Source organism: Solenopsis invicta, chromosome 5 (assembly GCF_016802725.1).
Source record: "Solenopsis invicta isolate M01_SB chromosome 5, UNIL_Sinv_3.0, whole genome shotgun sequence".
NCBI classification, from domain to species: Eukaryota; Metazoa; Arthropoda; class Insecta; order Hymenoptera; family Formicidae; genus Solenopsis; species Solenopsis invicta.
This window is the reverse complement of record NC_052668.1, coordinates 4,040,189-4,064,330: the sequence shown is the minus strand read 5'-3', so window position 1 is coordinate 4,064,330 and position 24,142 is coordinate 4,040,189. Positions and strand designations below refer to the sequence as shown.

The window sequence follows — 24,142 nt, the reverse complement described above, 5'->3', positions numbered from 1 at the left end:
CGAAATATTTGACTATTTTTCGTAACGAATTGAATAAGAGATGAATGAAAATTAAGTTTTAAGAGATATTTACAATATACAATATAAGAATAGAAAAAATTAATCTCGAATAAAAATTAACAAAATGGCAACTATTATTAAAAAAACTAAAATTTTTTAATTGAAAAAATCGAGTTTATAATTGTCATTTGTTACTTTTGTTATTAATTTTTTATAAAATCTATTTTGTAAAAGTTTTTATAAATTTTTTATAAAATCTATTTTGTAAAAGTTTACTCGATAACGGCAAGTTAGCTAAAAACTTCTAATTTCTAAAAAATCCACACGATACAGATATCCTAAGGACGTCCATGGAATTCGAAAAACGTACATTCTAAAGATTTGTAACAAACCGTTTTTCTTCGCAAGAACTAGCTTGGAACGGTGCGAGAGAAATGGTTCGATCGGAAGGGAGGAAAGAGTTTTGGTACAATAATCACGCGGCGGTTTTGCTATGTACAAAGAACAGTTACTTTATTTTGATAGTAACAGAAAAGGGAATCTACAGAAAACTCTATGGAAAGTGTATACGCGCAGACGGACAAGCAAAACGTAACGGAAAAAATATCTTACAGATTATAACGCGCGGATGGACAGATTCGTGGCGCGGGTATATACAGCGGATTTTATTTGCATATGCACGCGGGATGTCGCTAGTTATCGGAACGCGCGTACGGGCGGTGTTGACTTCCGGTGGAGCGTTGCTGGCGAGCGAACAGGATCGCCTCTATCTCAGATAAATCGTTATATTTTTGGCGGATCAGAATGTTTACTTTAATATCTGTGTGAGGGGACCTTACACACCAGATCCAACCTTTGACTCCTCAGAAGGGCTTTCTTTTTTTACTGTAATAGTTTCGCGTGTGGGACAACAAAAGTGACTGATTCTAATCTCGGCGCCACGTGCCCATCGGATGGCGAGCACGTGCCGTCTCCCCTGTATGAAAAAATAGGTTCAGACCTACGACAGTTCATAACAATACATCCTCTTAAAGCGGCAGCATGGAAGATCTCGATGATGTAGAGATGCGGAACGTTTATAAGAGAAGCCATCCGACTACGGACGAAGATGACCCGTCAATTTTTCAGGATGAAAAGGGCAGATCGTCGCTTAAGGCGGGAAGTACAGGGAAAAAATCTAAGTCATTGGAGAGTACAGCAAGTTCTCCAATGAAGACCGGAAATAGCAAGTCGGGTGAACAGAGAAATGCAAGCGGGACAGTCCACATCGATATGCCGCCCAGAATACGAAAAATGGAACGAACCTAGCAGGAAGTGCAAAAGTTTTTGGTAATTATTCAGTTTAGGTACTTCACGTCCGATTATTATGAAACTAGTCTCATTCGACGCGTTTTCACTTGAAACAAACGAATCTGGCAATAAAGTGTCGCTCTGCCCCGCGAACCGAGATATCAAGCGTTAAAGTTGGCGATTGTGCAGGTTAGGATACATGTCATCGGCGTATTGTAACGAACTGAGCATGCGCTGTGATAGAAATGCGTATGAAATTTGAAATGTTTTTTTATTAATAATTACATCACTCCCACGTTTACTATACTTGATTATGCAATGTATATTTTATCCACTCCCCCCTATTAATTATAAAATATATTATAAAAATGTTTAATAAAATGTCAACACTGTATTAGATTAAAGAATTTATTAGTTTTTGTGCAATGTAGATTTTTAATTAAGGCATTAAAACAATTTATTTTATAAAATAAATTGTTTTAATGCCTCTATTAAAAAATTTACATTGTACAATAACTAATAAATTCTTTAATCCAACACAGTGTTCTGGCAAATACATTCAAGTGTAGTAGATGTAGCAGTGATTAACATTTCAAATTTCGTGCACATTTCTATCACAGCACATGCTCAGTTTGTTACAATACGCCGAGATGACATGTATCCTAACCTGCACAATCGCCAACTTTAAGGCTTGATATCTCGGTTCGCGGGGCAGAGCGAACTTTTTTCTGCCAGATTCGTTTGTTTCGAGTAAAAACGCGTCGAATGCACGGGGGTGACACTGCTTATACTTCGCTATGCTTTTACGCGTCCCTCGAATGTCTCCTTACGATCAAAAAATCCGCAAGAGACGCTAGTTCCTACCTGCATCCTTTGATTTGACCGATTTGGCTGACGCATAGACCTGCTAAACATTAAAACGATTAAAACTGTTAGAAAGCTTTATTCGGTCTTATAAGATTAAATTGTGTTTTTTGAACCTGCATTTTCTAGTAAAACAATAACTTTCAAATCGGTTGTAAGCGTTGTAAGGATACAGGTCGACTTATGCGCCACCAAGCGGCTTAATGTTCCCGTGAGACAAAATCTAGACGCGTAAATTTTAGCAGTGTCACCCCCGTGGTCGAATGAGACTAGTTTCATAATAATCGGACAAGAAGTACCTAAACTGAATAATTACCAGTTACGAATGCCGCTGGTTAAAATATCTAAGATACTAGATAAGTGCAATGTAAAATTCAGCAAAATTGCGAGGTATTCGAGGAATACTTGGATAGTTGCATTTCCATCAAAGACGGTTGCAAACAATGCAATCACAAATAAATTGGTACAGGAGGCTGGTATAACAGCTTTCGTTCCGAGATACAAAATCAGCAGGAAAGTAGTGATTAAAGAGATCCTGGACGATATGTCTATGCAGGAGATTAAAGAAATTATAGAAGAGGAAAATTCTAACCTCTCGATAGCAAACCTGTTCAGACTTAAAAGACGCAACAGAGTCACCAAGCCAATGGAGGACTCGGAAGTTGTGTGTATAGAGTTAAAAGGTGAGGTTATACCAGTAAAACCGTATATTCACTCAGTACCGATTTGCTTTAAATGTGGTCGCATTGGTCACATTAGCAAGTTTTGCGAGAGCCTGGTCAAATGTTTGACATGCGCTGGGGATCACCAATGTACAAAGGAGGCACTATGTACGATGTCAAAAAAATGCGTTAATTGTGGAAGTCCGCATAACACTTTGGACCGTGGATGCTGGGAGGGTTCCGAGCGCACATCCCAATAGCCCACCAACCAATCATCTTGACTTATCTAACCCAACCTACGGAAAATCTCTAGGCATCTGCCATTGTGAGTGGCTTGTGTGCTATCGGGACCGGCCGAGGGGACTTGATACAGTGAGGAAGGACAGAATTGACTGTACTGATAGAGGTGTTCTAATTGCGGTGCACAATAATATTAAATACAAAAGAATAATAAATGTTTACGACTGTAATGGCAAGATTGAGATATGCGCAGTCATAGTTTACGCTAACGGAGAAGAGATTACTGTGGTGTCGTGTTACCGCCTTCCTAACGGAGACTCTATAACAATTCCGGAATGAAAGCAATTTTTCTCGCAATTTGTTGGAAAAACCTTTTTCGATGGCGATTTTAATGCGCGTAGTGAGATGTGGGGTCGAATATGTCAAGTAGGGGACAGTATATCAGAAGCTTTAGAGAGTGTTGACCTAACGATTCTCAATGATGGCACGCCCACTTTTCACTGCGCTGCGTATCATGGTAACACAAATATAGACTTATCTATCGCACACGACTCAATAGCGATTCGAATGTGTTGGACTGTCGGGGAGGACTCGTGGGGGAATAAACACTTCCCAATTACAATTGAGACACAGTTGATTCCGGACTGTTCTGTCGGGCTCCAAAGACCTCGCGCATGTATAGGGACTCTACTGATTGCGAAGAGTTTCAGAAAGTTTTAGACAAGAATCTGAAATTGCTTACAGAATACAAATCCATGGAGACTCATGTTTTATACTCATCTTCTCCGGGTAAGGATATGAAGAAAACACGCAACAGTTACACAGTCCCCCATGTCGATGGTGGTCAAAAAAGTGTGATAGAATGGTCCAGCTGCGTAAAGCAGCTCTGCTCAGGTTTAAACATACAGGTCTACACGCGGATTTCGTGGAATATAAGAAAAGTGTGGGGGTGGCGAGGTGTGAGTTGTGCAGGATTAAGCGGGAAAGCTTTCGATCCTTCTATGAGCAATTAAAAAAGGACACGGATCCTTCGTTCACATGGAGAACTGTCAAAAAATTTCAATCCAGATTTAACTGTCGAGAGAACAGTAAGGAATATGCTCCTGAGAAGGAAGCTAAAGTCAAAGAACAGATTGAAAAGCTCAAAACGGACTGGGTTCCCTTGCGTATCCCGGTGTTTTTTGATGAGCAGCAGGATGAATTTCTGGATCTCCCGTTTGCTCCTGAGGAACTGTCACATGCGCTCTCTAATGTTAGAAGCAAGTCAAGCCCGGGTTTAGACAATATAGACTATATGATACTTAAGAAATTGACACCGTTAGCGAAATGTATTGTTACATATATTTAATTCTATTTCCAGGGAAGGTATTTGCCCAGCAGAATGGCGTAGATACTTAATTGTGTTCATTCCAAAATCGGGTGGCGATAAGTCTCGCCCTATATCGATGGCCTCGTGCATTTGTAAAATAATGGAGCGTATAATTAACAATTGGCTTAACTGGTGGTTAGAATCTGAAGGGAAGTTGCCAAACTCACAGTACGGGTTCCGTAGAAACAGATCTTGTATGGATAACCTGTCAATATTATATGCTAATATTCTTGGTGGTTTCCAAGAAGACTCTGCGGTCTCAATCGCCTTACTAGATATTCGTGCAGCATACGACAATGTCCTGGTGGACATTCTCATTAAAAGATGGTAAAGCTGGGAATCCCCCCTGATACGTGTCGATATGTTTTCAACCTGGTTTCGGCCAGACAGGCTGTATGTAGGTACGGCAAAAGTCAGGTCTTTTGGCTATATAAGGGTCTTCCTCAAGGTCGCGTTTTGAGCCCAATTCTGTATTCGATTTATGTCTCTGAACTAGATTCGATCAACTCGCAGAAATGCAAACTGATCCAGTATGCAGACGATGTGTGTATCTTTTCAGATGTCAATCCGTTGGAATAAAGTTTGAGTCTCGTAGAAGTGGCCATTAAAAAAGTTACTAGCGTCTTGGACGATCTGGATTTGACACTGTCTGCCAAAAAGACTAAACTGTGTATTTTCAGTCGCGAGGACAAGGCTCTCAGAGTATCTGTTATGCGACATGGGACTAAAACTTATCAAAAAAGGCCGTTTCGGTCAAGATTCAGAGAACTTTTTAATTCTGATAGGGTTAAATTTTTAGGCCTAAACTTACAGTCTAATCTGAGGTGGACCACCCATATAAATTATATTAAACAACGTTGCAAGAGCACGACTAAACTAATAAAATGCTTGGGTCACACATGGTAGGGCGCAGACCCCTGCTTTCTTATGGTGGTGTACCGATCAATTGTCAGATCTAAACTAAAGTACGCAGGGTTCCTATTACATAATTTAAATAATAAATTATTTACAAAACTAGACAAAATCCAATTTCGAGCTCTCCGAGCAGTAATGGGATATAGATAGTCCACGCCAATAAACGTAGTTTTAGGTGAATCCAGGGAACCTCTTTTTATTAGATATAGATACATTTGTAGAAACTTTCACTCAAATGGCTACGTGTAAAAACCACCCACTCTCACGATTACTAGAAAAATTGAAAGACTCTTTGGAGTCTCCGACGGTTAAAGATCACATTAGCGGTTTCCCGGTTATGCTGTCTTGTACCACTATAGAGCGTAGGACTTTCTTGCTTCCAAGGGAAGATGTTCCATTATGTTTCTCAGTTAACTATGACAGTATATTCTTTTGTCCTGAAGTTAACATTCTGGATGGAAGGAATATTAAAAGCGAAAATAACGGGGAAAATGCCAGATTTCAGAGAATATTTGCTAAAGAACTTGTAACGCTGGTGATTTTCAGTCGGTTCGGTGAGGATCCGGATACGGTTGCAGATAAGCTCGCCGGATTGGCCGGATTCGGGAGAATAATCGCACGCGGAGTTTAGATAAAAAAAGACTAGATCTTTATTTAAACTTAATAGTTACAGAGAGAGAGAGAGATCGTTGGACAGTCAAAAAGCCTCGTGACAAGTGTACCGAGCTTAAGCGAGAACGCAATTGGCTCTTGGTGATCGCGCTAACCAATCGCCTTCGTGCGGCCCAAAACGCTAGTTCTAGTGAGTGACAAATACAGAGCGACGCTCGAAGTACCAAACGATAAGCGGAAGAGAAAAGAAACTTAATAAGAATAGTGATAATAATAACCTAACTCGGTAGTTGAGATGAACACAAAATGATGATTCGCGTGGTTTGAACGGACACGGTGTCTGGAATAGTCGGGGATTCGCGGAACGCGGAGTCGGTATGACGGTGGCGATTCCGCGCTTCGCCCGAGCCGCCTCGTGCAAAGTGAGGCGAGTATATCGCAAGAGCGCGGATGCCCTGACGATGTTCTGGTTTCTACAAGCGAGTCTTCCCTGAGGGAGAGGACGGAGTTGATCGGCCAGGGATACCTAGCCTACGGACTCGACGAGGATGCTCGTCGGGGACGGTGATTCGCTGAGGATGCTCGGCTACGGAATGCGGCGAGCCAAATCCATCAGCGGAATCCATCAGCCAATTCCTGTTGTTCTTCCTTGCTGGCTGGATGGCACAAATAAGTTTCATGATCACTTTTTGTTTCTTCCAAGTCTGACACGTGAGCACTTTGCGCGGCTTCCATTGTAAAAGATTTCGTTATAGAATTGAAATTTACGAAAGTGAAACAGAGTAAACTACAAGAAATGAACGGCTATACAACAGCAAGCACAAAACCAGTCTGTCCCAGTATGTTCTTGCCACAAAAGATTCGCACATAAGGGAGAGAAGGCGCAAGTAGAGGGGAAAAATACAAAGAACCATACGTATACCTGAAAAACGGTTGATTTTTAGGTTAGGTTAAGTTAACATCAACGCTGTTGCATTTCCTGAGGAATTAAAGAACAAAAGATGTGAGAATTGCGAAGATTTTGAATCAGCATTTATTCAATGCTCTCATTGCCGCACATTCTTATGCTTTAATTATTTTTATGCTGAATACCATCCAAGTACTTGTAATAAAAAATAAGAAAAGTAATAAATTGTGTTATTGCGAACATAATGTTTGTAGTAATTTATTAATTGTAAAACAATTTAATATAATATATGATTTTAAAATATTATAATCGAGGTCACAATATAAAATGTTTGAAATTTTATTTGTAAACATAAATTATTTCTCCAAATAGTTTCCTAAATTTTTAATATATTTTTCAACAAATTTAATTATTTCTTTTATTTTAGTAATAAACAATGTTAATAATTAATTATTAATAAGTAAAATAATTGACGTTTAGAATAAAAAGTAATCTAAAAAAAAAAAGACAGTGCCGAGGCTCGAACGCATGATCTTTGAATTGTGAGTCCAGTGCGTTCGTTGCGCGGCTAACGAAATGCTACAATTGAACCTTTAAATTTAAGGTAGATAACGTGCTCGCCTAATTTCAGCCCTCACATTCTCGAAAACGGCTGCGTATCTACGGCTAATATTGGAGGCGTGATCTTATATTTTCTTAATCTACCACCACACCAAAGCTCATTAAAAAACTCGGTTGGCAGTTGGGGTATTCTCCTAGTTAATGTATAATCTAAGTTTAATTTTAATTTTAGTTCTGCTCAAGAATATGCGATGTTATATCATACTATATTTTGTGTTATGCTGAGTCAGCTAGCTGTATTTTTATTGTTTAATTTTCTAAGTTTATATAATTATACTTATGTTAATATGGGTGTAATTATACTTATGCCTTAATATGGGTGTAATTGGTTTACTCGCAAGATAAGTATTTTTGTACAGAACTGTAGAGACCGAACTACTGGCCAATTTAAGTTGGCAGTAATGTGAGCACGACGGTGAAAAATCCTATTTTTAGTTGACGACATTAAAGGGAACTTTTTACAAGTCCCTCTCAGTATTGTGTACTAGACATAATGATTTCGACAAAAGCAAGAGTTCTGTATATTTTTAGCCTGATAGGCATGTATCTAATGGCTGTATGTATATTAAAAAAAGGGGGGGGCGGTGTTTAAGCGGGCGCAGTCTCGAGAGCTCAAGAATCGGTGGGAGGAACCCGTGGCGCGTTTCGCGAGCGTGACAGGGATGGGCGGATTGGCCCACCTGCCGATCAGCCGCATGCGTGAGATGAGAAATGCCGGTTGAATGCCGTGGAAACGCGTCGACTAGAGACCCCGAACTCGGCGGTCCCATTTGTCTGCGTCCCCGGAGGAGAGAAAGTTCACGCTGCTACAAGAGTAGACCTTTCTCACGCCAAGAACCTTGGCTGAGAGTCCGGTGCTCGCGCTCTTAAGGATGCGGAAAAGCAGGAAAGCTATTGAAAAGCGGAGTATGTACCTCCGTCGTGGCCAAGTATCTTCGACACTGGTTTTCCGGAATTTCAGCGCAGCGAAACAGGCAGAGATGCTGGTTGACGGAAAAAGGCAATCAATTTGGCATGCGGCTCTATTTGTACCCGGCGACTTCGTTTGCCTTCGCTTTTCTCGGCGCTTGACGGCGGAGTCGCCGGAGTGGGAAGACCGCGCACTTTTCTCGAATGCGCGTGCGCGCCGACTTGGCGCGTGCGATGGTTCGGCACGATTCCTCTGGTGGTGTTTACCGTTAGGTAGGGATGTTTGATCTTGAATCGATCTTTTGGAAAATCGATTCTTTTTCTTTCAATTCTCGATTTTTTAGATCAATTCTTAAGTTTCAATTAAATCGACGAATCGATCTCACGGCCCGAGATCGGCGTCTCGATTCTCAGAGTGCGAACCAATCATAAGTGTTTTTCAGTTTTTAAAACAGTTTCCAAAAACTGCTGTACGCTCGTGATTGCTTCCACTCTCGTTATACATATAAACTAATATAAGAAAGACAGTGATCCATCTCTCGTAATTATCTGGACACCGAAATAAATCCTCCCGTGTATAAACTTCCATTCAAATACTAATACGTTATAAGACACAATTATCTTACAGCAATCCTTAACGCGTATATAACTATGTAAATCATATTGTTACGCCCGGTATTGGCAATACCGGGCGCAAAAATATGATTTACATAGTTATATACGCGTGAACGGCGTCGCGGTTGCAAATCGTCTTTTGCCAATGTGTTATAGTGTTCGTGTTATTGATTTGTTCTTGCCCTGTTTTTGAATTACGCTGTGTTATTAAAAAGCTCTTTCGTATTAAAGAAAGGTTTCTTATTTTCTGAGCGCGAGTGAGCTAGAAAACGAGTTGATCTTTCCGAATGTAACAATATGTACAATGATAAATATAAAAAAAATTTTAAATATTTTATTTAATGCGTACTATTTCCATTTTTAACAATATACAAAAATAATGTAAATTATATTTTATTTTTGAATTCTTAATATTGTATATTTTTATTTTATCAATATTAAAATCAGATATATTAACAATTTAATTATTTATTTTTTCAATTTTTTTCGTATTATGTTATCCAATAATTTACATTGCTTGTATTGTTTACATAAAAAAATTTTGTTTGAACAATACATAAATAATCAATATAGACGTAATCTTGAAATGTACGGCACAATCCTGTATAATTAAAATAATAAAAAAGATCGATTTTTGCAAAATCAATTCTTTGACATTCGATTTTTGGGCGGATACTTTTAGTTACGATTCAGTTCGATTCGAAAAATCGATTCTTTTGACAAGATCGAACATCTCTACCGCCAGGCAGAGAATATAATGTCGTTTAAAAGTGGACGCCCGAGGCGCACCGGTTATAGCCCGGCGGTTTCTTCCCTGACTGATATTAGTCAGAAACGATGCATTTTCGGGGGTGCATAGTTACAGATTTTTATCAATTTGTTTAATAATGTTTAAGGACTATTCAATATTAAAGGACTTCGACAGTTAGTTTGACGAATAGAAACCTGCATTTTTGCAGAAGGAAAAATTTTTGAATATTATAATTATTTATAATAATTTATAAAAAATTTTTGAACGTTTGTAACTTCAATAAAGCATTTTTGGAATTAAGTTTATATAAACTTTTTTTATCTACGTGACATTAATATAACTTTGGCCTTGTAAACACTATATAGTCTAAATTTAGACATTATAACATCCCCAATACAAGTAATCTATTATGTACTATTGCTAGAATCAATTGATTTCGTAACTGGTAATATATGCAATCGCGAGGTAATGTTTACAATATGTTCTTACCTTTATTTAAAAATGCTCTGTGTAGAGTTAATATCACTAAAATATTTCTAAAAATATTTATTTAAAAAAAAACTTAAATTTATATCTTGTTTCTTGTTTTCATAAGTAGGTTTAAAAAATATAATATTTTTATAAACATAAAATAGACATAATTTTCCGTAGAAATGACATTTTGATATTTCTAATTACTTATAATTATGTTATTCTGTAATTAAATAATGTTTTAAATCATTTTTAGCATGAAACATGTTTTATATTTTGTTTATCCATTGTTGATACAAATACATGTTTCATGTTTAAAATAATGTTGCATTTTTTTAAGCCATTATAGAAGATAAAAAACAAGATATAAAGCACAGGAAATGAAATATTTCATAAACTTAAATGTCTTTCAAAAATTTTTAAGCTTTTTATAGATACCGTTGCATTAATATAATAATCTCTACATAATAATTTTAAATTAAAACTTTTAAAAAGTTAGAGTAAAAAAGATAAAAAATATTAAAAATCCGTTTTTTCCCCATTTCAGGTTTTTTTCTGGAAAAAAATCCGCGTTCTTTCTTGATGATTTACATTTACCAAGAAATCTAATATGATTGAAAGCTCAGATCTTATTGCAGAACAAAAGAAAATATGTATGTTAACTCCACGCACGCACATTTTGCATATTTACATGAGTATACGTATTTGTTAACAAAAAATATACTTTTTATTCCTTATAAATATCTTTCAAAACTTTCTTTTCGTGTATTTATTCAGTCAATTGTAAAAAAAGACAAGTTCGAGCAACGTGATTGTCCAATCTGCTTAAAGAAGAACGTGAACAACATACCTTCTAGAAGATCCATAGTCACATCTTCAACAAACATATCCCACCAGCGTAAATGTTTCGGTTGTCTTCCAACCCAATCTACCACTTCAAATTTGCTTAACTTTCCTGCCAAATACATTAGAGCGACAGCTATGATTTCTGGTTCCCATTGTAGCGATAAAGTAGTACATAAACTAAAAAAAAGAAATTTAATAAGACTTTTTGTTGTATTAAATATTAGCATAGGATAATAGTATTGGAGTTGACATTGTTTCATTATTGCTTTATACGTTTATGTACCTGTCATTGACAAATGTCCAAGCCATTTGAACCATCTTTTGCAATTTGTTCTTATCACCTGCAAATGCCAAAATTTTCTTCAGAAATATCTTTACATCTTAAGGCTCATATCTACTCGTCATATTGAAATCGTGACGTCATAAGCGAGAAATTATACATAAAAGTTTCCGCCGTGATATTTATGAAGAGATTTTAGATAAAACTGAATAACGAAATCGCTTTAAAACACTTGTAAAAATGGACCTTAACTATTCTTTTTCTACTTAATACTCACAAGGGGAGGACCAGGTGAGAGACCTTGGGATTTTGATCCCAATTTTTTTGTTATTCTGGAGACGAAAAAAAAGTTTACGTCTCCCGGCGTTTCATCGAATAGGCCTTAGTTTCGAAATAATAAATTTGTGAAAATTGGCCATACCGCGGCGCGCCATATGAGCCTTCCCGGTAACTGTTTTCGCAACCAGTGCAGTCGGCTCCGTGCGTTAGGTGCTTGCTTCATAATCGTAAGATCCGGGTTCGCTCCCGGATGTGTGCAATATATATATATATATATTTTTTTTTTTATTTAATAAATGTATTCATTTATCTTGATGATATTAATATAGTATGCAAATTTCTAAAATAGAAATTTTAATTTAATATCATTTTCTAAACTTTAATTTAAATTTAATTTGAAGAGAATTTGAATTCAATATTTGAAATGGATAACATGTAAAGGTAACGTATCTAAATTTTCAAATTGTTTAACTTTAACACTGGTAAAAGAAGCGGATATAAAATGGTAAATAAACGAGAGGTTTTTAATCCCCTTGCAGGTATGTAGTCATTCACATTCACATTCACAATCAGATGTTTGTTTATTATTCTTCTTTTACAATTAATTATTTTAAAAACTAGAATTTTAAAATACTGTTAATTTTATTTCTAATTAAATTTTAAATTAAACAATTTGAAAATTTAGATACGTTGCCTTTATATGTTATCCATTTCAAATAACTTATATATTATTAATATTATTACCTATTTATTACTTCAAATATTATTACTTGAATTCAAATTCCCTTCAAATTAAATTTAAATTGAAGTTTAGAAAATAATATTAAATTAAATTTTCTATTTTAGAAATTTGCATACTATATTAATATCATCAAGATAAATGAATACATTTATTAAATAAAAAAAAATATATATATATATTGCACACATCCGGGAGCGAACCCGGATCTTACGATTATGAAGCAAGCACCTAACGCACGAAGCCGACTGCACTGGTTGCGAGAACAGTTACCGGGAAGGCTCATATGGCGCGCCGCGGTATGGCCAATTTTCACAAATTTATTATTTCGAAACTAAGGCCTATTCGATGAAACGCCGGGAGACGTAAACTTTTTTTTCGTCCAGAATAACTAAAAAAATTGGGATCAAAATCCCAGGGTCTCTCACTTGGTTCTTCCCTTGTCAGTAAATAGTCGTAAAAAGCACGTAAAGTGAAGCTATTCAGGCAGGAAAACACACGGTTAAGCTGAAGTTTCCGTCGTACCTTTTTTTAAGTAAAAAGTATTTGGATAAAACAGAACAAGATCGCTTTAAAATACTTGTAAAACTGGATCTTGAATATCCTTTTTTCGTTTAACAATCAGTAAATAGTCATAAAAAGCATGTAAAGTAAAGCCTATTCAGATAGGAAAACATACGGATAGTTATTGAAAAAAATAAAAAATAGGCTTTTATGTATAAAATCCGAAGAAATTTTACTTGCGGTCCATTTTTACGAATTTAGTAAATACGAGACAAGTCACATTTTCAATAAAACACATAATAAATGATATGTACGACAAATTTCATTGTCAATCTGTCACGTTTCACGCCTATTAATTCTAATTTTGTCCACTACCGTTAATGCGGAGTTCTCGGCTGAGGCGCCAGGAGCCTTAATAATGTATTAATAATTCTATATATAAGGTATCTCGTAATGACCGCATTGCTTCTCTTGAGTTGATGGAGCAAATCAAACTGAGCAGAAAGTCCTCTATCATTTATAAATTTCGCAATAATTAACGAGATATTAATTACTAAAAATAGTCAAATCCGCTTGGCCTATCGGTAAATGCAAGCGTGCGATGAAATGTTTTCTTCTAGCAGCACCGCGCTGCTCGTAATTATCGCCGCTTATAATAAACAATTCTATTTTGCAATAATAAATATCTTTAATTATTGCAAAATTTACAAAAAATTTTTTTACTTCTATGCTATATTTACAATCTATTCTAGGATAATAAGTAAATTCTTTGGTATGATTAGAACAGAGAGGAGGTTGCCTATTGGCAACCTCCAGCTTTTAACCCTTTCGAGACTCCAGGTGCACATGTGTATTATCGGTTGATGGTATTGTCTTGAAAGGATTAATTTAATTAACATTGAATTATTTCTTGATGCATAGAATTAGATTAACACTTAAATCGAATAGTCTATAGGTTTGAATCTTTTCGTCTAATCACTTTTTGAAAGAAGTTTTTTTGCAAGTATGTTGGGATGAGTACCTATTTTTGCATGGTATTTTTTATTAAAGTTATGTATTTCTTCCTTCACTATGCACATACAGAGATCTCGGTGAATTATTTTGTTAGTGACGTACCACGGAACGTTGATAACGATTCTTAGAGAGTCTTGGATTGGAATCGCTGGAATATTTCAATGATGGAGACGCTGCTTGATCTCCAGAGTTGAATTCCATAAGTCCATATTGGCTTAAGTATAATTTTATGTATTAGTAATTTGTTGTCCAATGTTAATTGTGAGTTTCTGCCTATCAGCCAGTATAATTTGCTGAGTTTTAAGCTCAGTTGTTTCTGTTTCATCTAAATGTCCTTTTTTCCAGGTTAATCTTCGGTCAAGGTGTATACCTAGATATTTGGCGCCTTCTACCTGTGGTATGGCGGTGTTGTTAGTGTAATGGTAAGACATGTTTCTCTGCGCATCGTGAATGCGTGAAAAATTACGTGCGTTGATTTAGTTTCATTAACGTTTATTCTCCAGGTTTTGAATCATTTGATTATCTTGTCTACGTTGATTTGTAATCTTTAAGATGCTACTGTTGCGTTTAAGTACGATGCTAGAACGGCGATATCGTCTGCAAAAGTTGCTACTATGCAGTTTTCCAGAGTCGGATCATTTACAAAATGGTAAACAACTTGTCTATAACTTTTCTCAGTTTGATCTGCTCTATCAGTCTACGAGAAGTGATGCGATCATTATCGGACACTATGTATATCGTTTTATAACAATATTTAATTACCTTTTAGACATTTTGCATATTTTAGTAAATAACTATATGGATGTTCCACTTGCAAATCAAATTTAATAGTTTGTAATAATATTCTCTCCAAGGTTAATACTTCTTCCTGGAAAAAAAAATCTAATATATAAAAAGTAAAAATAAATTTTTTTTCAATCGCTCACAAAAATAATATGTATCTTTCATATAAAACAGGGATTATGATCTACCGGTCAATCGCAATGTTTTTTTGGTAGATTTTTCTTCTTTAATTACGTCTATTTAAAATCATTATTTTAATTGACCGAAATCAAATAAATTAAAAAAATTATAACACTGCAAAAACTATTAGAATAAAATAGAATTATAACACTGCAAAGAAAGTTAAAACTTGTTTTAATTAAAAAAGAGACAAATTTTTTTTAACTAGTGAACATCTTGATCATTGTTTAAGATTATCTTTGTCTTCTTATAATCCTAATTTTCAAAAAATTGCTAAGTCAATGCAAAGATCTCATTAATATTTGTATTATTTTTTACTTTAAATTTGATTATACGTTCATATTTTGATTTTGATTTTATTTAAATTCTACATATTATAAAATTTATAATTTTTATATTAATCTTTTTCTTATTAATTTGTTCAGAGTTTTAACACCTATTCTTATTAATATGTTTAATAAACGGTTAAATCATATTTTATATTTTATACTTTTTCTTTTACATCTTATACATACATAGGTAGATCGCGAAGTTGCTCTACTAAAAAAAAGTAGCTCACAATCAGATGTGAAAGGTTGGGCACTCCTGATATAGAATATAAACAAAATTTTTTAATTATTTGTAATATTTAAATATTTTATAACAGAATCTTTTTAAGTATTGAGCGAGGCTCTGAAAATAAAATCACAATAATAATAGGTGCCGATAGAGCCAACACAAGTTGTTCGTGTGTAAATTATTGTAATTAACATAGTGCATATAAAATAAATTGTAACGATTGCGATGCTTCTTATGTGGGACAGACTGGCAGATTGAATACCAGAATCATGGAACACAGAAATCACATCAGAAGAAACACGATTCAATACTCGGTTATCATAGATCATAGAATCGGCCTCTCTCATCATTTTGATTGGAATGGAGTGGAGATTTTGAATAAGAAAAAAATGCTAAATTAAAGAAATTATCTATATTCAAAAACAAAAACAGCTTCTAAATTTACAGACAGATACAGATCTCTTAGATCTGGTATATACTGAACTGTTTACTGATGCCTGACGTTTCTATTTCTTATTTTGTTTTAAGTTAATGCTATGTATTCCACTCAGTCTTCTGTAACCGTTCGTATCTTTCATATCGTAATTGCGATTGTCCACTTGTAAAATTTCCGTCAGACTACAGTAATTGTTTTTTTCAAAAATATGCGTGCGTCTATTTATATTTTTTTTTGTCCCACGCGGCGTGCTCCTTACAAAAAATATAAAAAGTGCATAATCGTTTTAGTTTGACCACGAGAATCAAAAATTGAAAAATCAAAACTTGTCACGCAACGATGCGGACCGGAATAATTACACAATTGTCAATTTCGTGGAATTATGTTGAATATAAGATTGCACCCGCGCTACTTGCAACCATCGCACTGATGATGATTCACAACCGGGATCGAAACGTCTGCGTAACTATATTGTACGCCATATAATGACTGTTGTTAATTACATTAATTTACACACGAACAACTTGTGTTGACTCTATCGGCACCTATTATTATTAAAAATTTTTTAAATTCTAACATTGAACTTTAATATATACTTAATATATTAGGTGTAAACATTAATTCGGCCTTTACATTCATTAATTATAAATCCGTTATAATCAATCAGTACAAATCCATTTTAAATATTTTGGGATTTTGAAGTATTCACTTTAATATTGGCCGCATTTAACGGACTCAACAATCGAGTCATCACTTACTATTATTGGTGTATTCTTCTAGATTATCCAATCAACTTTTAGATCTAGAAGAATACACAGCGAACGCTCACTCAACTGTTGAGTCCGCTAAATGCGGCTATTTACGAAATATTTATAAAACATTGTATAATTTGTTAAAACAGACTACATAATCTCATAAAACACTTCAAACAAGCATCATATTAGACATTGTAATCTTTTCGCATTTCAATTGAAGAAAAATGCTGCCAAAATCGCAGAAATAATTTGTTTTATTTTGTATCTACTAATGTCACTTCGTTAGTAACACTGTCATTCTACAATTATAGTACACAAAGAACTATTTTCGTCAACAATTTGTTAAGAAAACAACTGACTTATCTCGAGTTTTTCCTCCTTAAAATCATGACGTATAAATTGCAATTTAATAGATAGATAAAAATTTCTGATCTAAAGTAATAAAAGTATCAAAAAACATTACTATTGATGTGTATATACTCATTATTGATTTAGGCCATAATGCTTTTACCTTACAGTTTCCTTTCTATAAGCAGGATGTTATAAAAATATAAATTAAATGCAACGTTGTAAAGTATAAATATAGAACTACAATAACATAAACTTAATAATCATTATCATAAATTAATAATCATTAGCAAATTAATAATTATTTGATAATTATAGAAAGCAATAATTTTTCCATGAAAAACACCATCATGAAAATTTTACTTTTAACCTCTCTGTCAACAACAGAATACACAAACTGAGCAGTCAAAAGTTACAGCCAAGTAACACCGTCTGTTTCTACAATACACTAAAGTTACTTTTCCAATTCACCAAGTAATTACTTAAAAGCAGCAAGTAAGTCATATTGGATAGCAGGCCATATTAAACAATTACCTTATTATATATTAAAACAAACCAAATAAAATATTGTATATTTAATAAATTCTATAACGGATTTTTATAAAACTGATTTATACACCCACATAGAGATTTTTGTTACACATAAATAGACGCGTTTCTGTCAGTTCTAATTTTCCTTCTTTTTCTATAATACATTTTTTAAGCATATAATCTATACATAAAACATATTTTTAAATTTAACGGTAAATTTGAAAGTGGAACTTGTTTAGCGCTGATTGTGAGTCTTATTCGAATCAAGTACCTTAGGTACAAATGTTGTGTAATAAAATATTTCTGTAATATGAATGACTTACTTTGGGATCTTCACCAAACGTCATAAACTTTTGTTCTGATACTAAAGTTTTGGCAGTCCTTATAATATCCTTACATTTCTTTGGGGTTTCTTCAACTTTACCAGCTAAGAGTAAACAGCAGCAAGCCGTTACCTATAGTCACAATAATGTAACTCTAAGACACAGACGATATACACTTGTAATTAAGGTTCCTGAGTTGCCATGACTATTGAAATCGTGATATCATAAACGAGAAATTACGTGAAAGTTTCTTGCAGAAAAAAAAAACATATGATTAAACTAAAATTTCTTGTATGCCATTTGTAAATAAAGAGAATTTGGTTAAAGCGAAATAATGAGATCACTTTAACACACTTGTAAAAATGGGTGTCAACTTTTCTTTTCACGCCCACAGTCATTAAATAGTCGTAAAAAGCACGTGAAGTAAAATTTATTCAAACAAAAAAACACACGGAACTGTTGAAAGGAGTGAAAAATATGCTTTTAGATATAAAGTTGAAAGATAATTTTATTTACGGTTCATTTTTAGAAATTTGATAAATACGAGACAAGTGACATTTTTTAAATAAAGTACATAATAATGAAATCACATGTAAAACATTTGATCATCAACGTTACTTTTTACATCTAATTCTAATTTTTTCTGCGATATTACGTCGCATCATTAACGCAAGTTCTTAGTCGATAACTCAGAAACCTTAACATGACCAACAAAAAATATATATATAATACAAAAATATACATATAACATAAAAAATAAGAGAAAGTGTCATTTCTCGATCAAAGCCGATCTTGATTCCCAATATTTTCATATCAATCATTAATCCTCCGTAATCAAACCAAAGATTTAAAGACCCATAAGAATTTTCAATTTTGAATTATTCTGTCTCAAATTTGGACACATACAATAAAAAATGAAAAACGTTTCAAATCAAGCAATTATGAAATCATATTCTAAAGTGTTAGAAAAGTGTACCAAAATTTTTTCAGATTTTTTAGAGCCAAAAAATCTTTTTAAAAACATTGTTAAATAGTAATTCGATAGGATTAGAAAAATAGCGAAAAAAACGTTGAATTACAGAGAATAATATATTTTTAGTTCGGTAATTATGCATTATAGGAGATGCCTATACGCAATCCACTGGCCCAATTTTTTAATCCTACCAAAGACGTTGTGTAGACGTTTCGATAAATGGCTTGTTGGATCACTGCAAGTGTATTTACAAGCTTTGATGGAGTTTGAAGAAAAATTTTCTTTTAAAAGCTGTTCCAATTTCTCCTTTTCAATTTTTTATCAGTTGTCCAGGGATATTGAAATTGTCATTCCGAAATTTGTGAAACCTTTCTTACATGTATAAGATACAGCATTTTCACCTATGTAAGGCCAAGCAAATAATTTCCCTAATCTCGTCGGCATTTTTCTTCAGTTGAAATGCGGAAAAGAGACAGTGCGTTAAATGCTATTTTTTGAACGACATCGCTTTCATTTCTGTGTAATTTTAAGATTATATTGGCAGCACCTTCAACTATTATACCTCATTTTAAAGCTGAAGACTTTAAAACAACTATACGATGAGAAAAAATTCTTAATTAGTATAGGTCGCAGTCGATTAAACGTAAGGGTCAAAAATTAAGTTGTACATCTAACATGTAACGTTATTCTTTGTAAAAAAAACTGAGTCAAAAAGTATTGAACCTTTTTTTTCTATAATGATTAATAAAGTAGTAATTACTGAGTAAAGCTAACCGGCATCGACCTTAAAAGGCCGTCTATAAGACGGAGAATAAGCTTGGTGTAAAAAATAAAAGTAGGTATAAAGATACGTACTTCCAGTGTAAGGAGGTGGAGTATAGGCGTAAGTCAATACATTATGTTAATTTCTTACTTTAACTCCAGCCTTTACGCTTACTCCATGTATTATAGACGGCCGCTTACACAAGAGTATGTCAATGAGTTGCGTGCTTGGTAATGTGTGTGAGCGCTCATACTTCCGCAATTTCTCACTGTCACTAGCATGCGATATTCTTACATATCATAATAATGCAAAAAATTTTATTTTTAATTGAAAATTATTTCTTCCGTCAGAAGCATTTCCTACAGAAAATTTGAACAAGAAAATCTTAGAACTCTGATCAAAACATATGAAATTATAGTGTTCACGTAAAAAACCTACAATCATCATTTATTGTTTTAAAATTGTTCTTATTAAATTCAAAATTTTATGCAATTTTTATACATAAAATAAACATTTGTTTTCTTATTAATATTTCTTTATTTCATTAAAAAATATATAAATTTGAATGCTGTAGTCGATTAAATGTAAGAGCCGAGAATTAAGTTGTATACCTAATATATATGTATAACACATACATAATATTTCTTAAAAAAACGTCCACTAATTATGTAATGTTATTCTTTGTCAAAAATTGAATTGAAAAGTTCTAAACCATTCTTTTCTATAATGGTTAGTAAAACAAAAATTATTAAATAAAAATAACTTGGCATTTACATTTAAATATGTATAAAGACCTTTCTTAGCCTTTACATTTAATCAACTACAGCATCTATTCAAATTTAAATCTTTTTTTCATCATAAAGCTGTTTTAAAACATCCTTCAGTTTTAAAACAAGATATAATAGTTGACAGTGCTGTCGACATAATCTCAAAACACGATGTCGTTTAAAAAGTAGAATCTAACAAGAAAACTAACGGAAGTGTCCGCCTCAGATTAAAACGAGCTTTTAATATGTTGTAGTACAGATAAAAATAAGGGACACGTATTTTTTTATGTGTGCCCATACGCACTTTAAGGAGGTAAAACCCCTCTTTGAAGAAAATCGGTTTTTTTCTTTCGAAGCGTACACCGTCGAAACTATAAGAAATAGAAAAAAATGTTTTAAATAAAAGTTAAATGGCCTGAAAAGTAATTTATAACGGAAAAAAAATTTAAAAAATTTTTTTTAATACTTTCCCCCACCACTTACATATTTTTTTCAAAATTTTCATTTTTTTTATAAGCAAAATAAAACTTATTTTATTACGAATTCAACGGTATATGATAAAGTTACGATACGACATTCCCATTTTCCAAAAATAATTAAAAACCTCTCTATACGCACGGTACGCATTATAGTTTCGACGATACAAGCTTCGAAAGAAAAAACCCGATTTTCTTCAAAGGGGTGTTTTAACCTTAAAAGTGTATTAGGGAACGTGTAAAAAAATACGTGTCCCTTATTTTATTTGTACTACAACATATTAAAAGCTCGTTTTAATCTGAGACGGACACTTTCGTTAGTTTTCTTGTAAGATCTAAAGCATTGCTTTCATTTCGCATTAAAACTGAAAAAAAATGATGGCGTGGCGGAGGGAAATGATTTGCTTGGCCTTAGATGAAAATATCGTGTCTTTTAGTACGAAGTAAGAAGTGGTTTTAAATGTTTCGGGATGGCAATTTCAATTTTCTAAGACAACAAAAAAAAAAGAATTAAAGACGAAAAATTAGAACGTTTGGAAGAAAATCCTTATCAGACTCAATCAGAGCTTGCAAATGCATTTGCAGTGACCCAACAAACCATTTTGAAACGTTTACATAAGCTTAATAGGATTCAAAAAGTAAGCCGTTGTGTTTCGTATGTGCTTAGTCCTGAAAACAAAGAGAGACACCTCAACATGCCTATATTCTTACTATCAAGATTCAAGAATAAGTACTTTTTGCATAAGATAGTGATTGGTGATTAAAAAATCGACACTATAATAATCTGAAGAGGTGAAAATTTATTTAGTTGAACCATCGACCAGTACCGGAAAAAAAAGTGTTGCTATATATTTGGTGAAACCAGGAAGGCATTATTTACTTTGAATTGCTTAAACTTAGTGAAACTGTCATTTATAAGCACTACCAGCAGCAATTGATTAGACTGAGTGACGCATTTGAGTGTCAGATCTTTTACTAGCACTGGAACAAGGAAGATGATTTTCCTTCACGACAGTACATGACCACACACGGTAAGAACAACATTTCCGACATGAGCTAGGAAATTCGTTCTCAAGCAGCGTATTCTCTAGATTTTGCCTCTTCGGATTACCATTTTTTCCGATCTATGCAACATCACCTAGTTGATCCTCACTTCAAGTCTCTTCCGCGGAGATTAACAAAAGCATTAACAAATTTATCAACTCGACATCATCATCCTTCCAAAGTGAATTTCACTAATTACTCAAAAGATGATACAATTGTATAGAAAATAACGGAGACTATTTTGAAGATAAAAAATTATTCGTTATACGGGGTGTTTTAGAAATAGTTGGCCAAACTTTAAGAGCATATTCCACTCACTGTAAGAATGAAAAAAAGTTATATAAACATGGATTTGAAAATGCTTCCTTTCCAAGTTATAAACATTTTTTTATTGACTTTACAGAAATTGTTGGAAATGATTTCTTTCTGAAATTTTCTTTTTGGACCGATTTTTTTTCACCTACACTTAATAATAACAACTACAGACAATTTTTGGAAACGCAACTCCGTATATTATTAGAAGTCATTCCACTACAGATACGCAATCAAATTTGATTTATGCATGATGGAGCTCTAGCACATTTCAACCGCATTGCTCGAGAGTTTCTGAATAATAACTACATCAATACATGAATTGGTAAAGAAGGACCCATTGTTTGGCTGGCACGTTTTCCCGATTTAAACCCTTTATATTTTTACTTATGGGGGCATCTTAAAACTCTCATGTATGATACTTCTGTTGCTACTGTAGAAGTACTTTAAAATTGTATTATTGTTGTGTGAAAAAATACGAAATACTTCGAGAATTTTTGAACGTTTTCGACAATTCATGCGACGTCAATGCGAAGCATGCATTGATGTGAAAGAAAATTATTTCCAGTAATTTCTGTAAAATCAAAAAATATTTATAACTTGGAAAGGAAACATATTCAAACCCATGTTCATATCACTTTTTTTTATCCTTACAAATGAGTGGAATATGCTCTTAAAGTTTTGCAAACTATTTCTGAAACACCCTGTATAAATAAACAATATACAGGGTGTTTCAGACCATCCGTACACCCCTTTTATTTTCGCAGGATTAGGTCCAATCAAAAATATGTTTAGACAAAAGTTGTAGGGTTTCAAAAGATCTATTTTATTGTTCTTATCAGTTTGACTTTGGATGGCTTCGCCAAGGTCATATCAAAATCACATTAACTTTTTTAAATGGCAAATATGTTATTGGACCGATAGTGTAACAACACAATGATAGTAAGAAAGCCTTCATCGGTCGTAGCTAGGTCGTAGCTTAGTGCTTTTATTTTTATTTATATGATTTTATATACTTTTCCGAATTCAACCAGAATGTGCGCCAAATTAATTTTCGGTCATAACACAGCATGTCAAATAAGAATTAGTAATATCACTATTTACATTAAATTAATTAATTTAATATAATACTTGATGCTGATTTGCATCTATATACCCATTCCCCCCTGAAAAAACTGTAAGAAATTTATTGCGAAAAATAACACCCCACCCAGGGTTCGAACCTGACATCTCCGGAATCTCCGGTCCCGGTGTCTTACCACCTCGACCACTGGGGCACAGTGATATTTTTCGTAATATTGGTATATGAGTGACAACGCATTTCTAGGCGCGTGATTCAAATTACAAATATGTTATTGGACCAAGTGTTTTTTAAATGAAATACCCTATTTTTGATTCCAGAATCTAATAAATGGTGTCAAGAGTTTTCCAAAACCCTACAAGAAAGTTTATTTTCGTTGAGTACTTTCCGACTTGTGAGACTTGAAAGCTACAGTGTATTGTAATTTTCAAGCGTCATAACTCGAAAAGTACTTAACAAAAATAAACTTATTTAGTGTTAAAATAAACTTATTTATAGTATTTTGAAAAGTTCTCAAAATCGACTACAAGAAAATGCAATAAAAGATATAATTAAAAATGTATAAATAATATAATGTTATAGTATCGGTAGTTCCCTAATTGAAGAATATCGGTACTTCCCTAACATTCTATATTTTTTATTGCATTTTCTTGTAGTCGATTTCAAGAACTTTTCAAAATACTATAAATAAGTTTTTGTTGTCCGCTAATTTATTTTGTTTTGTATCAAATGATTTCTCCGTTCATATTTACGTATATCTATTATTGTTTGCTCTCTCTCGTTTATTTGACTTCCTCGGCGATGGTAGGATGTTCGAACGAAGATTTAGTCAGTATACGTTATTGCATGAGATAGCAAGCACGCGGCATTACAGAAAATTCAAACGTATACTTTGACAGGCGAATTTCGCTTCCTATGGACAAA

The 24,142-nt window shown here is 33.8% G+C and overlaps 1 protein-coding gene across 6 annotated transcripts in view; it reads right to left on the bottom strand.

Moving 5' to 3' along the window:
* The window catches only part of LOC105194733 (cyclin-K), a 53,184-nt gene that overhangs the window by 2,882 nt on the left and 26,160 nt on the right, over nt 1–24,142 (bottom strand). For 5 of the 6 annotated variants that reach the window (XM_039450126.1, XM_039450127.1, XM_039450123.1 and 2 more), the window contains 4 exons: nt 17,803–17,934; nt 14,651–14,756; nt 11,356–11,413; nt 11,077–11,249 (listed from right to left, as the gene is read on the bottom strand). In XM_039450126.1, coding sequence (XP_039306060.1) covers nt 11,077–11,249; nt 11,356–11,413; nt 14,651–14,756; nt 17,803–17,934 — 469 coding nt within the window. The remainder of the gene's footprint in view (nt 1–11,076; nt 11,250–11,355; nt 11,414–14,650; nt 14,757–17,802; nt 17,935–24,142) is intronic. The other variant, XM_039450122.1, reaches the window with a different exon arrangement.